Source organism: Helianthus annuus, chromosome 15 (assembly GCF_002127325.2).
Source record: "Helianthus annuus cultivar XRQ/B chromosome 15, HanXRQr2.0-SUNRISE, whole genome shotgun sequence".
Taxonomy (NCBI): Eukaryota; Viridiplantae; Streptophyta; class Magnoliopsida; order Asterales; family Asteraceae; genus Helianthus; species Helianthus annuus.
The window spans coordinates 95,937,543-95,953,727 of NC_035447.2; the positions used below are offsets into that span (position 1 = coordinate 95,937,543).

The 16,185-nt window shown below is 39.1% G+C and overlaps 2 protein-coding genes across 6 annotated transcripts; one reads left to right on the plus strand and one right to left on the minus strand.

The window, feature by feature from the left end:
* Positions 1-1,704: 1,704 nt before the first annotated feature.
* Positions 1,705-5,704, plus strand: LOC110937088 (zinc finger CCCH domain-containing protein 22). Of its 4 annotated transcripts, none has more exons than XM_035984700.1 (8): positions 1,705-2,319; positions 3,055-3,240; positions 3,352-3,531; positions 3,617-3,693; positions 3,784-3,981; positions 4,652-4,772; positions 4,851-5,021; positions 5,425-5,704. In XM_035984700.1, the coding sequence occupies exons 1-7, from the start codon at positions 1,763-1,765 to the stop codon at positions 5,005-5,007; spliced, it is 1,476 nt and encodes a 491-aa protein (XP_035840593.1). In that variant the 5' UTR covers positions 1,705-1,762; the 3' UTR covers positions 5,008-5,021; positions 5,425-5,704. The 4 variants fall into 4 exon arrangements, with proteins under 4 accessions (XP_035840593.1, XP_022035187.1, XP_022035188.1 ...); XM_022179495.2 differs by having other exon boundaries at positions 4,655-4,772; positions 4,848-5,021; XM_022179494.2 differs by having other exon boundaries at positions 1,707-2,319; positions 4,848-5,021.
* Positions 5,705-6,534: 830 nt separating this feature from the next.
* Positions 6,535-8,582, minus strand: LOC110937087 (pentatricopeptide repeat-containing protein At4g21190). Of its 2 annotated transcripts, none has more exons than XM_022179493.2 (2): positions 8,395-8,582; positions 6,535-7,599 (listed from the first exon to the last, which is right to left on the minus strand). In XM_022179493.2, the coding sequence occupies exon 2, from the start codon at positions 7,570-7,572 to the stop codon at positions 6,769-6,771; it is 804 nt and encodes a 267-aa protein (XP_022035185.1). In that variant the 5' UTR covers positions 7,573-7,599; positions 8,395-8,582; the 3' UTR covers positions 6,535-6,768. The 2 variants fall into 2 exon arrangements, with proteins under 2 accessions (XP_022035185.1, XP_035840594.1); XM_035984701.1 differs by having other exon boundaries at positions 6,535-7,643; positions 8,395-8,581.
* Positions 8,583-16,185: the final 7,603 nt, after the last annotated feature.

Here is a 16,185-nt window from a genome sequence, read left to right on the forward strand (position 1 = left end):
TTTTTGATGGGTTGAAAGGTCTATGCATTGAATGTTTTCGATATGTAAGAATAAATGGATATAAAGAAATTATGCGCTTGCAAGGAAAGGATTATTACGACATTAATGTTAACAAGTGATGGAATTGGTTAACGGGTAAACTATGATAGGAAATAAAAGCCTAAATTTGTTTTTTTAGTGAATTGAACTAATGAATGTTTGGTGTTATGCATGCTAGGTAAATCCATATATGACGACGGAGAGCTCGGATCGAACACACACTAAATCGTCCCTTTGCGCTTCCGGTTCAAGCTATCTTTTGTAACGGGTCACAATCATTTTTGTAATGTAAATGATAATCTTATGTTTTAGGATGTTCGTAAGTCGTTTGGATTTTTAAACCTTTTGGGTAGTTCGGACATAACCCTTGTGTTAAGCTTTATATGGTCACAACTTTTATCTCTTTTGAAAAAGTGTCGTAGAAGTTTAGTTGGATGATGTTGTTAAAAGCAGGGAAATTGTTTATAGTACGAACGGGTCATGCCCAATTTTTCTTAAAATTTTGTATGTCACCATTATCTTTTTGAATGTGAAAAAGTGGGTGTGTCACGGCGTTATGGTTTCTCGAGGGAACGACCAAGCCAAACTCTGAAGCCAACGTGGGTCTGGTTAAGACAAAATAGTCTGGCTGGAGCGGGGCAACGAGCCTGTCTAGTTTGGGTAGTGTCATAACCTAATATAAGAAAGTCGGCGTTAAAAAAAAGAAAAAAAAGTTATATTTTTTTAACGACAAATTTGGATCACTGACGAATCGCTGGAGTATCATCGTTCCACCAGTAGAACCACCCGATCATATCCATCTCCACTAGGCAGGATGCCTATACACTAATTCAGGAGAAAACCCAATAAATATGGAAAAACCCCTTGTGAGAATCGAACCTATGACCTACTGGTTCCAAAGGCTTTTTTCACCACCAAGATGCCACTTATGGCTGTTCAAATCGCTCGTCGCTTATCGCTCGCTCGGAAAACGCTCGGAATATGCTCGCTCGGTTTGGTTCGGTTTGCAAATGAGCCAAGCATGAGCAAAGGTCCGCTCGGCTCGGTTCGGCTCGAATTAATTTTTATTAGATTATTACATATATAATTATATATACACACAAATTACATGTATATTCATATTTTATACATACCGCTCTATTAGATTTGGAACACTATACTCAAATATACATTTATATTTATTCATACTAGTCTAATCAAACCAATAAAAGATTTAACACCAAATTTAAAACTAAAACTCTAAGTCGTGAAGCGACAATATTTGACATCTTTCTCTTATCAATCGTTAGTCGTCAATCGTCTCTCAATCTCACCATACGCCACAATGCGACAATTGTTCATTGTTGTATATTTATCGCCTCACCTGCCTTAACCAGAGTCTCATCCTCGGCCAATTCGACCTCAATCTTATTGTTATCCCCGGACAGTTGGATCTTAGTCGTGATCCGATAGCGGAGGCATCGAAGGAAACACGCTAAATCTATGGTTTTCCAAATTACTCGTCGCTCGCATCTCGCTCGGAAAATTACACGCTCGAATATGCTCGTTCGGATTTCGCTCGATTATAAACGAGCCAAGCACAAGCAAAGATCCGCTTGGTTCAGATGGTTAACACCCCTAATGCCACTAGGATATAAAACAAAAAAAAGGGTTATCGAAAGGTTTCTTCTGTCTTTCTTCCCCACGTTTGCTTTCTCTCCAAAATCAAACGCTTTTCAGTGACATGGACACCATCGAAGCAACTAAAATGGTGATGTCAAGAATCAAGACAATAGACCCACAAGACGCTTCAAAAATCATGGGTTACCTACTCATACAACACCCAAGCGAACACGAAATAATCCGACTAGCTTTCGGCCCCGAAAACTTTCTTCTTTCAGTCATTAAACAAGCCAAATCTTTCTTAGACATTTCGTCGAACACTTCGTCTGCACCCTCGTTTTCTTCACATTTTTATCACCAAACAACCCCGCAAATCGTAATCCCGAACATGGGTTATAATGACGATGTTAAATGGTGTAGGCCTTGCATGTGTTTTGCTCGAGGGTTTTGCAAAAATAGGAACTTTTGTGAATCTTTTCATGGTGAAATGTGTTTGGGTTTATGTTCACATACTGCAGATTTTGAGGATTCTACAGGAGTAAATGTGTGTGGGTTTGATGATTTTTTGAGAATTAAAGCAATGCAGGAGCAGGAGCAGAGGGTTGTTGCCATGGCTGCAGGAGGATATTATCCTTTTTGTTTCAACAAATGCATCAATTTTTTTAATGAGATTCCTAGGTATACTTTAGTTTTTTGTTGTTTTTTATATTGGAAATACTTCATTAACAAGTTTTTTTTAAGGTTTCACTAAAGTTACTCTTTTTTTTTGTTTCTCTAAATATGTTGGAATCTTATGAACCTGTTAAATATATGTGAATCTTGGTTATTATTTGGTGTTTATTTTGGTGAATCTTGGTTATTATTTGAAGTAGGAGTTAACAGTGAATAAAAAAATTCACTAAGTGATAACCAAGTTTGATAATTGTTTAAATTAAGTGAATTTGGGAAAAATAATAACTATGTAGTAACCAAGATTTATATATGTTACATGTGACCCAACTTTTTTTTAAGAAAAAAGCTAACATTTATATAAGAATTTCACCAGATTGGAACATAAAAAAGTTAACATTTATATAAGAATTTCACAAGATTGGAACATGTTTAAATCAAGCCAACTTGAGATAAAATCATCACTAAATAATTACCAAGATTTATATATGTTTCATTTGCCTCAATTTAAAAAAAATCGAACATTTATAAAAAAATTTCACAAGAATGGAACACCCAAGTATGTTGAGTGACTTTAGAGGAACAAAAAAACTTGGTTGTTATTGTGTTTAGTTACTCCTTTTTATTCGTTAAGACTAAGCAAATTTCTAACATGCTATACTACTATAGTGATAATTTAGATTTTATAAATCAAGAATTAGAATTGATTTCTTGCGTCTAATGTTGGGACTATGATGCATATAGATCACCACCAGAAGCAGCATCACTGATGATGAAGGAAAACTCTCTTAAGTTTGGTCGATTCCGACCCGATAGGCATGATCTTGCAGCAATGGGGTTATGGAATTCATGTTCAAGTTCCCGACAGATTTACTTAACATTTTCAGCTGATAGTACCTTTAAGGATGAAGACGTATCAAATTACTTCAGGTACGTTATCTGATTATGTGCATGTACTTAAGCAGTTAACTAGTCATTCATATCCCATTTTGTTTATAATTGATAAATCAAATAATTCATTTTTTCCTTTTGTTCTTAAAGTACTTTTGGACCAGTTCAAGATGTGAGAATTCCGTATCAACAGAAGCGAATGTTCGGGTTTGTTTCATTTGTTCTCGCAGAAACAGTGAAATCAGTTTTGGCCAAGGGGAACCCGCATTTCGTTTGTGATTCGCACGTTCTTGTTAAGCCGTACAAAGAGAAGGGAACGATCCCATTCAAGTACTACATGCTTTATAAAAGTCTATACTGCTCTCTAATTTTTTATTAATTTTTATTTACTTTTATAAATAAATTGTGTTTGTAGGAAGCATCAGCGTCAAATCGCGAGGGGGGATTTTTCTGCTTTTGAATCTGCAGAGCCATTTGATCATATACCTTTTGGTGAGCGGACTGATGTATCCATCCTTGATCCTTTCGTTTCCTCTTGTTATGTTTGTAGCGTTTAATCGTTTATAATCTATTACTAAACAGGTGCGAGAATGTTTAATCATGATGCGAGGTTGAGAAGAAATCTAGCGGGTCAGGATGAATGCCAACAAACAATTGATATTCAGGAAAGAAAGTTGATGAACATGCGGTTAACAACGGAGCATCAGCTTCAACGTAGCTTATCTCAATCTCAAATGAACCCGAGTCTTGTGCATGTCAACAGTTTAAATGCTTGTGGAGGTAAATTACATTCTTGTATTTCACGTTATGGTTTCACTTTTCTCGTTGAGTTAAATGCCATTTTAGTCCCTGTGGTTTGGGCCATTTTGCCAGTTTAGTCCAAAGGTTTTATTTTTTGCATGTGGGTCCAAAAAGGTTTCACCGTTGCCATTTTAGTTCATTGGGTTAACTTCATCCATTTTTTCTGTTAACGAGAAGGGCAATTCGGTCATTTTATACGTATAAAATGACCGAATTGCCCTTCTCGTTAACAGAAAAAATGGATGAAGTTAACCCGGTGAACTAAAATGGCAACGGTGAAACCTTTTTGGACCCACAGGTGAAAAATGAAACCTTTGGACTAAACTGGCAAAATGACCTAAACCACATGTACTAAAATGGCATTTAACTCTTTCTCGTTATTTAGTTACTAATTACAATGGGGCTGTCTTTGAGCAATATAATATCTGGTGTATTGGGTAGGTTGGGTAACGGGTCAAAACAGGAACTTATCTTATTTTAATAATAATACGGTTCTCACAAAACTTAGATATTAGTGTGTCAAATATGTTAAAAAACTCCCTAGAGAGTCTCAAGCTTTTTAAGATCTAGTTCGTAAGTAAATGAGCGGGAATCGTCATCCCCAACTCAATAGACCATTATTGATAAATGAAATTTGATATTGGAACAGAAGAAATTTACGCCAGTGACACCCAAGAGCTTCTTACAGAGAGCTCTGATTCAAAAGAAGTAAATATTAAGGAGATCAACATCCGCAATAGCAGCGGCAATGGAAGTTATATCCATGAAAGGTTTTGAATCAATGGTAAATTATTTAAGCTTCATTTTTTTACTTATGTGGTTTAACATGTATTTTATGTGAATAGAAGCGTTGAGCACATCCTTCCCGATAACTTATTTGCTTCACCAACAAAAATTGCCGCCATGGAACGCCAGTCTATCTTCTCAGATACTATGCCGGATGTTGGTGGTTCTGCCAACGTAAACCAGACTTTCCTTAACATGGCTTCTCTCAGATCATGTTAGTTACAAATGGCAAGGTAAAACAACATACATAGAGGCTGTGTTTGGATGTGTGTTTTGAAATTTAATATCTTGACAGATACATAGAAAATTAGAAACTTATTAATGCATATTTTTATGTGATAGCAGGGAAGGTTATGAAACAGGAATAACTAGTTTTCTTTGAAAGAATATATAAATCAATAATTTTACCGTAGATGATTATATTTTTGGAGTTGATTATCCTAAGTTGGTTTTCTCGGCCTTCAGTGATAAACATAAAAACTGATATGCAGCAGAATGATTTGATTTGATTTTTTTATTAAAAGCGCGCACGCACACACAAATATACAGCAGAATGATTTTGATTTGATTTTTTTTTTATTTAAATCATGTTTCTTGATTTTTATACAAAACTAAGTGTACTTTTTTTTGGTGCAGATAGTTGAAGATTTAGAAAGATCCAGCAGCTGTATAGCAACACCAGCAACAAAAAAAAAAAAAAAAAAGAAAAGAAAAAGGTTTCAGTCATCTTCAATACCACAAAATACTACTTACAACCAATCAACTATATGTAATTAGGTATATTAGTAGTTCAAGCTAACTGCCAAATTTACCCTCATTCATTTTGGGGATATGAATGGTGGGTGTACATATTTTGTTGATTGACTACTAAAAAGATATATAATCTTTGGAAAGGGTAAAGCTGAAATTTCTGTTCTCTTATAGTGTGTTAATGCTCTGTGGAAACACCCTTTTATTATTTAGTCATCTTTTTCTGATCAGAAATGATGGATGCGCAAGTGGGGTATATTTTTGTAGTGCGTTAACCAAAGGTGTTCATAAAGTGTCGAAACCAATTGAAACGTTTAAAACCAAAGAAAGTTAGCTGGTTTGATTGGTTGAAATATAAAAAGGTCCGGTCGATGGTTGTTTTCGAATGAAAACTTGGAACTGGCCGTGCATACCGAATCGGCTGTTTAAACATTAATTATCTTATTTTTGTACATTTTAGAGAAATAAAGCCACATGTGTGTATATATTCTTTATCATTTTTTAATACAAATACAAAATGATGTTTTTTATAAAAAAATGTCTGAAAACATCATCATCATACTCAGTAAATCCCACCAATAGCAAATTTGTCAAAAAGTAAAACTGTGAAAATCAGTCGGCTCCAACCAACCCGACTGGTTTAGTTTTGTCTAGTGGTTCGGATTAAAATTCTCGTCAACAGCGGCTGAGCCGAACCTATTACACCTCTAAGCTCTACACAATTGCCTCGTGCAGAAGTCTTCCATCGGTCTCGGCGGTTTCCTATTACCTGTTCTAGTGGGTTAATTGGGTTCCAAAGAAGATAAACATTTTCGGTTGGCGCGCCGAACAAGATAGGCTACTAATGCTCGTTGGGCTCCATAGGCGTTGAATATATCACGGTTCAGTATTACGCAGGTTATGCGGTTCACACGAAGAAACTGCGGATCACCTGACGTACACATGATGAACACAATTCATTTGAAAAACTCATTACTTTATGAAAGAAACCAAATCTAACAAAAAAACTAACACAATTTAAAACTACAAAATGTCACACCTTCATATTCTTCTAAACCAAACCCTTAAAACCAAGGTCAAAACCATACCAAAAGATTTTCACTCAAAACATTTTCTGGTAGAGAATTGTGTTTCTTGGATGACAAGTTACCTATGTTAACATGAGCAAAAGGGATGATGTACAATTCATGATCCTCACTATGAATCTTTAATAACACCCTTGTAACTCATTTACTGCGAAATCTTTGATTTCGCTACTTCTTTACCAGGATTCCTTCCATACCTGCCTCGTGTCTTGAATAAACTCGCGTATTTCTCCATAACGCGATCCTTCTCTTCAACTAAACCTAACGCCTCATATGATTCCGCTACCTTTCGTACAATAGCTCGATCCGGAGGCTTACGACCATGCGATTCAAGCTCTTTGAAAAGCTTCACCAACTCTTTCCACATTCCATTTCTATAATACACAAGTATGATGATATCACACACCTTCCAAGGTATCGACTGCACGTCTCTACTAAGTTTCTTAACCCATAACCTATTTGCTTCTTCGACTCTGTGATCCATATCTAATGCGCGTATTAACTGCCCGTATGTCCCAACCGTTACACCCTGCCCCTTGCTTAGCGTCCATTTAATAACCTGCACGACTTTATGCCATTGTTGTTTTCGTTCAAGCGTGATTAACGCGGTTTTGACCCGTCCGATCGGGAATTCTTGTTCCTCTGCAACCCACGCGTCAAGTGCACCGTATACTGATTCTTTACTGTCGTCAAGATCAACAAGTGTACTTACGAAATCGCTGATTTTAACCTTTTTAGACACGTGCGCACTTTTGACCTTTCCCATCGTTTCAACGTCGTGACTAGTGGTTTGTTTGTTGAAGCGGTCGTGTAAGTGATTTACATTGGCAGGCGTATGTAGATGATATCGTGTCATAGTGTTTTGTTCGTAGCTCGTGATTGACACTCTGGATATAATGAGTTGTCTCATCGGTCTAATCAAACCAATGATTGCTTTAGACCTCGACATTGATACAGATAATGTGGCTGTAATATCCTAAAAATTGAGTTAAATTAATCATTTGGTATATGGGTATATTCCTGTAAATACAGAAGTACAGAATCATAATCATAGCAGGTTCCAAATACACGGTTATGCCGAAAAATTCATCGTTAATTCGCACAGCTTTCTTGATCTACCTTACAGTTGTATAAACCAAATTGAAAACTCAGAACTCACTTCCCAAAACCTCTCAAAAACAAGCATATAAGACTCTCACAGCAACACAAACAAATTTTACATGATTAAACAGCCTGATCAATATTTGTAAACAAAAATTCATAAATTTAAGATCAAATCTAGGGATAAGATCGGTATTGGTAGTGTAATACATAATACCTATACCGAAATTTAGCTAAATATAAAACTGAATGCTGTACCGTATATATGGTACAGTACGGTTAAAGTCATGAACTGGTACCGAACCAAATGGTACCGATACCGAAATTGAGCTAAATTCATAATCAAATACCGTACCAAATATGTTGGTCGGTACCGGTATTCGGTCGGAAATTTCACATCCCTGATCAAATTATTAACATTTCCTCCATAAGTTTCAAATCCAATGTAAACCTAGGTTTTCACAATCTAACTCAACTTTATTTTTTACGTTTTTCTACTTTTCTGTCAATCAGAGTATTCTACAAATAGTAAAATACTAATCTACAACAAATAGCTAATCGATTTTGATATTCAAAGGCGGAACTTTTAGGTTATAATCATCAGAATAATTGGTGTTCAATAAGAATGATGATAATCAAAACCCGTGAATGTAATGAAGGAATAACTTACTGTAAACAGTTTAAACTTCTTCAGATGTAGAAGACGAGACGATCGATTAGCGTGAACGATGCATCTTCGTGGCGGCAGAATGCCGGAATCAGATGAAGGTTTGATCAGTTAAGAACCCAAATGATGAATGGGCCAATTGGACATCATAAATGGGCTTATGTTCAGATACAAGTTGCCAGCTCGATTCAAACTTTTAGCGAGAAGCGGCTTGACTTGTTTAACCCCAACACTTTGTATAGATTGAGTGACGGCAGAAACCGGGGCGGAACTAGTATATAATTAGCGGTCGCTCGGGTTACCTCTCAACTTTGTCAGCGTAGTGCAAATTTAGTGCACCAACTTCTTTTCTTCTCCATTATATGTATTGTATATCCTTTAACAAATATTATGATACCCCTAAGTTTAAAAAAAAAAATTAGGATGCCCCTGAATTTTTCTTCTAAATTCTGGAGTTTTTCTTTGATAAAACGAGGACCTAAAATTAACCCCAAGGATCGAAGAAAAATACAAAATAACAGATAAAAATAAGAGTTAATTACTGTTTTCGTCCCTGTGGTTTGGCAAGGATCACTATTTCAGTCCATTAGTTTAAAAATTGCGATTTCAGTAATTGTGGTTTCTCTTTCGTAACAATTTCAGTCCAGTCCCCTAACACCGTCTGTTTTAAACTATTAAGTAGGCCACGTGCAGGGCAAATTGGTCATTTCCAATTCAACAAATGAACCTGTTATATATAACCCCCAATACCTTATCCTTCTCAACCCTGACCCCTAAAAAACCCTTTCGCTTTCCCCCTTCTTTTCTCAAATCCATTTCGATTAGCGATTCAAGAACATCATCCACAACTGGTTTCGTAACAACGACAATGTATCTTTAGTGAGAACGCCTAACAGGAGATGTTTTTGACCCAGAATCAGAATACAGTAAGTTATAAACTTGATGAATTTTGAGTAAATTTTTGAATGCATGTTTTATTAAGTATATTGCATGATTATTGTCGACATTGTTATTAAACGAAAGAGAGTCACCCAATTTTGTATTTTATTGACTATTAAATAGGGGGTCATCCAAGAATGTTTAGCATGAAGTTCAATCACAGGGGTGTGTTCACAAAACCACCCGGCAGAAGCTATTCCAAAGGTCAGGTGAGCTATTTTGACATGGTGGATTTATTCGAATTTAGGTACAATCATGTGGATTGTATGTTAGGGACCCTAGGTTATGACGATGATAATGATGTACTGTTTGTGTATTATAAGATACCTTATCAGGATCTTGATAATGGTTTAGTTGGTTTAAGAAATGATGATGATATAGAGGGTATGCTTAAGTATGTTGAGGACCATAAGGTGATTGAAATATATGTAGAACATGGTCAAAAGACAGTAGACAGTGGTGATGTTGTGAATGAGGAAAACAATGAAAACGAAGCAGTAGTTAGTGGTATTAGAAGAAACACACAAGAAATTATAGAAGCTATTGGGTCTCCTGGTCATTGGGTTATTGAAAGTTAGTTTAGTCAAGTTACTCTGCTTACTCAGGTAACTCAGGTTAATGAAATTGGTGCAAACAATGTTGTTGATCACCAAAGTGATCAAGAAGCTGGTAAAGACACAACTGCTATTAATGAAACAAGTGCTATCACTACTGCTGATCCTTCTGATTCAGAAGATTCTGCATTCATAGACAAGAATAATATCTTTGAAGAGCCAAAAGTAGACATGGAAGAGGTTACAGTTACAAGACCAAATTATGTTGAAGAGCAGAATACTTTAGAAGATGGTGAGCAACATGCTGAAGATGATAATCCTGATAATAATGATCATGATAATTCTGAAGATGACCAGAATGATTCTGATTCTGGTGACTCTAATTTCATTGTAGACCTAGGAAATGAAGGGGTAAGGTCCCAAAAACCTCATATCAAGTACTTGGGACCATACCACAACCTCGTCTTTTAACCCTCTTTAGACCTTGCGCGGCCGCGCACTGGTCCCACAAAGAGTTTAGAGGAAAGACAGCAGACAACACCTGCGCGCTAAAAGGAAATTCATAAGCCCTTGCGCAAATTCTCCATAACAAAGGGATAAAAATCCCAGCAAATACTCCTGCTTAAAATAATACCCAAACTTGGGTATTATTTACTAAACTGATACCACACGATAAGGAGTCACACCAGATTATGCCAATAATCTTCTAGAAGACCCAATCATGCACCACCAGACGGTTATAACCATCTGGGACACGTGTCATCATCTCAGATCGCCCTGAAATCACGAGGATGGCATGGAATTGGAGAGAAACCTCTACTTGCCCACTTTCCACGTGGTAACTCCCCGGCCGTTAATCTGAATAGCGATCCGTGTGCTTTCACGTCAGATCAAGAGGATTAACGGGGAAGAAATAACCGCTTACGGAGTTAGCATCTTCCGTTAACATTTCAATAACAGGTTTTCCCGCTCAAACTCCCGGCTATAAATACGAGAGTAATTCAGGTATGAACTTCAAGTTACACTCACTTCACAAATACTTCTTCTTCATAAACACATACTTATTCTCACGCCGGAGTGTGGTCACGGAGAGAACCTCCCTTCTCCCCGTGGCGAGACTAACGATGTTCTGTTTTGCAGCATTCACCGGAGAAGAAGATCCGTCCCTTTGAATCAAACGAGAGAGAACCAATCCCTTTTATGCAGAACCTAACCCCCTGGATAATTTGATTCCGGTCATTTATCTAGTGTTTCTTCATTGGCGCCCACCGATTTCTCTGTTTCATCTGTTTTTCTCGTTTCGATTCGTTTTCCCTCATTATCTGTTTTCATATGGCATAGAATTCATTATTTCACCCATTAAAGTCCTCGATCTGAATTCAAGGGTTTTGCAGCTCAAGATGCCCAGATCGACGGAATCATGGGAACTGAAGAAAGCAACAACGGTCATTCAGAAGGAAATGACTCCATAGCACAAATAGGAGTTCATAACCGTTCCGATCAACTCTTGGAAAGAACTCCGGAATACTGGTTCAACAGATTCTAGATCGTTATAAACCAAATTTTCACACAAATCAACAGATCTGAATTGTCAGATATCAGATCTGATACTCTGGAGGAAAGCAAAAGTAAAATCGACACTATAGTATTGGACCCACAGATACCTTGTCAGTGGGACATCCAATCTAGCAGTCATAATACCAACTGTCAGGAAGCAGAATCGAAGCGAATAAATATGGTGCAAGGAGGCCCCTCGCGAAGGCCGAACAAACGAAGCCATAATCAACATTGGAGGGAGCAGCAAGTTATATTTCCTGTCATCCCCGGAGGCCCTCAGGAAGAACGACCACTAATTATCACCGGTATCTTTGGTCATTACAGAACCGACTACATGTTCATAGATCCAGGGAGCTCAATGGATATAATCTATGAACAATGTTTCAAACAGCTAGATCCAGAAGATAAGGCACGTTTAGAGCCAGTTGATTTCCCTCTTACCGGCTTCTGCAACGAAGCTGTGTTCCCATTGGGGCAAATTGCATTTCCTGTGACTCTATCAGATAGTGAGCATACGCGCACAGTCACAGTAAATTTCATGGTCATGCCAGCAACATCGCGCCACGATGTCTTGCTAGGAAAAAGATCACAAAGAGAATTCAGCATGATTACTTCTATTCCACATGCTACCTGTGGGTTTCCAACAGAAACTGGAGTAGCAATCCTGTATTCCAGCAAGGAAGTTATGTACATAGACGATGAACCACCAGCAAAGGTTGCTAGACCTTCAACGTCAAACGAACCAGAAAAGTGGGTCCTTAACAAAGAATATCCAGAGCAAACAATTTTACTGGGGCACGCTGTTTCACCAGCAGTACGGATACAATTGAAAGAGTTACTTTCAAACAATAAAGATATATTTGCCTGGTGCCTAGCAGACATGACTGGAGTTCCGCGAGATATAGCGCAACATTGCTTGAATATTCGTCCCTCAGCCGAACTTGTCGCGCAAGGACAACGCAGCCTCAGCGCAGAAAAGGCAGAAGCAATGAACGAGCAAGTAACAGAGCTACTCAACGCCGGAATCTTGCGTGAAGTACAATACCATACCTGGGTCGCTAACCCAGTAATGGTCCAAAAACACGACGGCGGTTGGTGAATGTGCGTCGACTTCAAAGACCTCAATAAGGCCTGCCCAAAGGATTGCTGCCAGAAATAGACAAAAAAGTTGACTCTCTAGCATCTTTTCACTAGAAGTGCTTTCTTGACTGTTATAAGGGCTATCATCAGGTCTAAATGAAAGAGGAGGATGAAGACAAGACTGCCTTCCGCACAGACAAGGAAATTTTCTGTTATACAAAAATTCCCTTTGGTCTCCGTAACCCAGGAGCTACTTACCAGTGCTTAATGGATACAGTCTTCAGGGAAGACATTGGTAAAACAGTCGAAGTATATATGGATGACCTCGTCATCATGAGCCATGAAGAGGAAACCATGCTCGCAAACATTCAGCGTACGTTCGATTCTTTGTGCAGTGCCAACCTGAAGCTTAACCTAACAAAGTGCTCCTTTGGGATGGAAGAAGGAAAATTTTTGGGTTTTATAGTAACAAGAGACGGTTTGAAAGTTAACCCGGAGAAGGTGCAAGCCATCCAGCTGATGCCATCACCTGCAACAGTAAAAGAAATGCAAAGACTCGCGGGACGATTAGCAGCCTTGAACAATTTCTTAGCAAATCATGCTGCAAAGTCTTATCCGTTCATTAGCACACTGCGCAATTGTGCCAAGAAAAGCCATTTTCAGTTGACACCGGAAGCAGAAACGACCTTCAAGCTAATGAAGGAGTGTTTAATTCAGCTGCCAACACTAATAGTGCCGCGAGAAAAAGAACCGCTAATCTTGTATTTGTCCGCAGCAGAGGTAGCGGTCGGCGCAGTGTTAATGGTAAAAAGAGAGAACGTCCAGACCCCAATCTACTACATTAGCAAGATGCTCACCGGTCCGGAAACACGCTACTCAATGATAGAGAAACTAGTCCTTGCACTAGTGCATGCATCTCGACGACTTCGCTGGTACTTCTCAGGTCACGTTATTACAGTTCTCACTAACTATCACTTGGGGCAAATTTTATCCAAACCCGATGTCGCGGGGAGACTGGCTAAGTGGGCCATCGAGCTGGGAGGATACAATATCCTATATAGACCGCGGCCAGCAATCAAAGGGTAAGTACTAGCAGACTTCGCCACAGAAGTCCCCATAGACAAAGTGCAGGAGTGTGAAGCGATCCAAAACCCTGTTCCAGTTTTTGACGATGGAGCAGGCGCAGGCCTCCGATTGGTTAGCCCAGGCGACCACGAGCTTACATATGCGATACGCTTAGATTTCCGGAGCACAAACAACGAGGCAGAATATGAAGCGTTTCTTGCAGGCCTACGTTTGGCGCTTAAAATGGGTGCAAAAAATCTAGAAGCTCACGTCGATTCAAAGTTAGTGGCCGAGCAAGTTAATTGACACTACGATGCAAAGGGCGAAGTCATGGCGTTATATCTAGAACAAGCACGAATGCTTATCAGCCAATTCCAAACGTTCAAAATAAATCACATAAATAGAAGCGAGAACAAGCATGCAAATGCACTGAGCAAATTGGCCGCCACCAGTTTCAGACATCTAGCAAAAGAGGTGCACATCGAGGTATTATCCAATCCTTCTGTTCCTCTTAAGCAAGTAAACATCGTTGAGGTCGGCAACCCATCCTGGATGTCCCCAATCATCATGTACCTTCAGCATGGGAAACTTCCAGAAGAGAAAGCGGAAGCTAGGAAGATCCAAAACAAAGCAATAAATTATGAAATGGCAGACGGAATTCTGTACCGAAAGTCATTTATGGGACCACTCCTACGTTGTGTCTACAAAACGAATGCGCAATACTTAGTCAGGGAAATCCACGAAGGTTTATGTGGGATACACGCTGGGCCGCGCATGGTAGTAGCAAAGATCATGAGCGCAGGCTACTATTGGCCGGGAATGCATGTGGACGCGGTAGAATTATTGCGCAAATGCACAGCTTGTCAGCACAATGCGCCAAAAACCCTCCGTCCAAAGAATCCACTCGTACCGGTCACATCTGCCTGGCCCTTCCAATAATGAGGCATCGATCTCGTTGGTCCATTCCCTGACGCGCCTGGCGCGGTAAAATTCATTATCGTGGCAGTAGACTATTTCACAAAGTGGGTTGAGGCCAAGGCGTTAGCTTCAACCACAGCAATGGTAATCCGCAAATTTATTAGGGAACATATTATCTGCAGATTCGGATTACCATTGCACATCATTTCCGACAACGGCACCAACTTCGCCTCGAAAGATCTTCAGAAATGGTTCAAGGGAATGAAGAATGAACACAACTTTGCCTCTGTGGCGCATCCACAGGAAAATGGACAAGTTGAAAGTGTCAACAAGCAAATAGTTGACGGCATAAAGGCAAGACTCGGGACAGCGCGCAGAGGATGGGTCGATGAGCTCCCTAGCATACTATGGGCTCATCGCACCATGCCAAAAACCAGTACCGGAGAAACCCCGTTCAGCCTAGTGTATGGATCGGAGGCGGTGATCCCAGCAGAAATTGGCCTTCCATCGCCGTGTATGCTTGCCATGGAAAAACAAAAAAAATGAAAAGGAACGAAGGATGGATTTAGACCTTCTCGAAGAAAGGCGCGAGAACGCTGCCATCGCAGAAGCAAGATATAAAACTTGAAAAGTACTACAACGTGCACGTACGCATGTGTACTTTCGTTCCAGGGGACTTCGTCTTGCGCGACAACGAAGCTTCCAATGCGGAAAAACCAGGCAAGCTAGCACCAAAGTGGGAAGGGCCGTACATCATCAACGAGGTCCTAGGCAAAGGGGCATACACCCTAAAAAGAATCGACGAAACATCCGTTCCCCACACCTGGAATGCACAACAACTGCGCAGGTGTTATATATAGCCAAGCTATTCAGCAAAACAGAATTATACAGGCAATGTATTTTTCTATTTTACTTTGTATTATTGGCTTTACGCCTCATTAATGCAATAGTTATCTTTACACATGTCATTGTTTGTTACAAATTGCATATAATTATTTTGGTTTACGCGAAATCAATATGGTAAACATTGTACGCCTCATGAACAGTCTAAGCATAACCTCGCACGCATTTTAGACTTACGTTCACACATGAGCACAATACCATTCTCATTCGCTCTACCTAAACAAAGTAATTAAGCATATGCAACATATTGTAATCCAAACACAAACTTGTAAATTACCAAGGCAGATATGCACAACAATGCATCAAAAAAAATATATAAAATATATATATCATTAGTGCAACAAAAGCACTTTAACAAACCATTCACAAGAACACAACAATGTTTCTTCAAAAAATACTACTTACAAAACAAGCAAATTAAGAAAGCATATCTAACACAGCAAACGGAGTATGAAGAACTTCACCATACTCGGACAGAGGACGAGGATCAACAATCCAAGGGTTAGCACCTCCATCATCTCCAGATACTGTAGCCGGAGGAACAACACGGGGACGTCACTGGTAGACAATCGAATAACCCCCCTCCGGACAGCTGGAAATAAGCGAGTCACCGAATGTGCAGACAGCCTGGTAACCCCACCGTTGTTGTCATCTGCAAGACGAAGGCGAATTCGATCCTCCAAAGCATCCCGGAGGGTTGCATCATTAGCACCTTCATCTCTAACGATAGGATTAGTAAACGAGTTGGAAAGCAGAAGCTGTCACACCCCCAAAATCC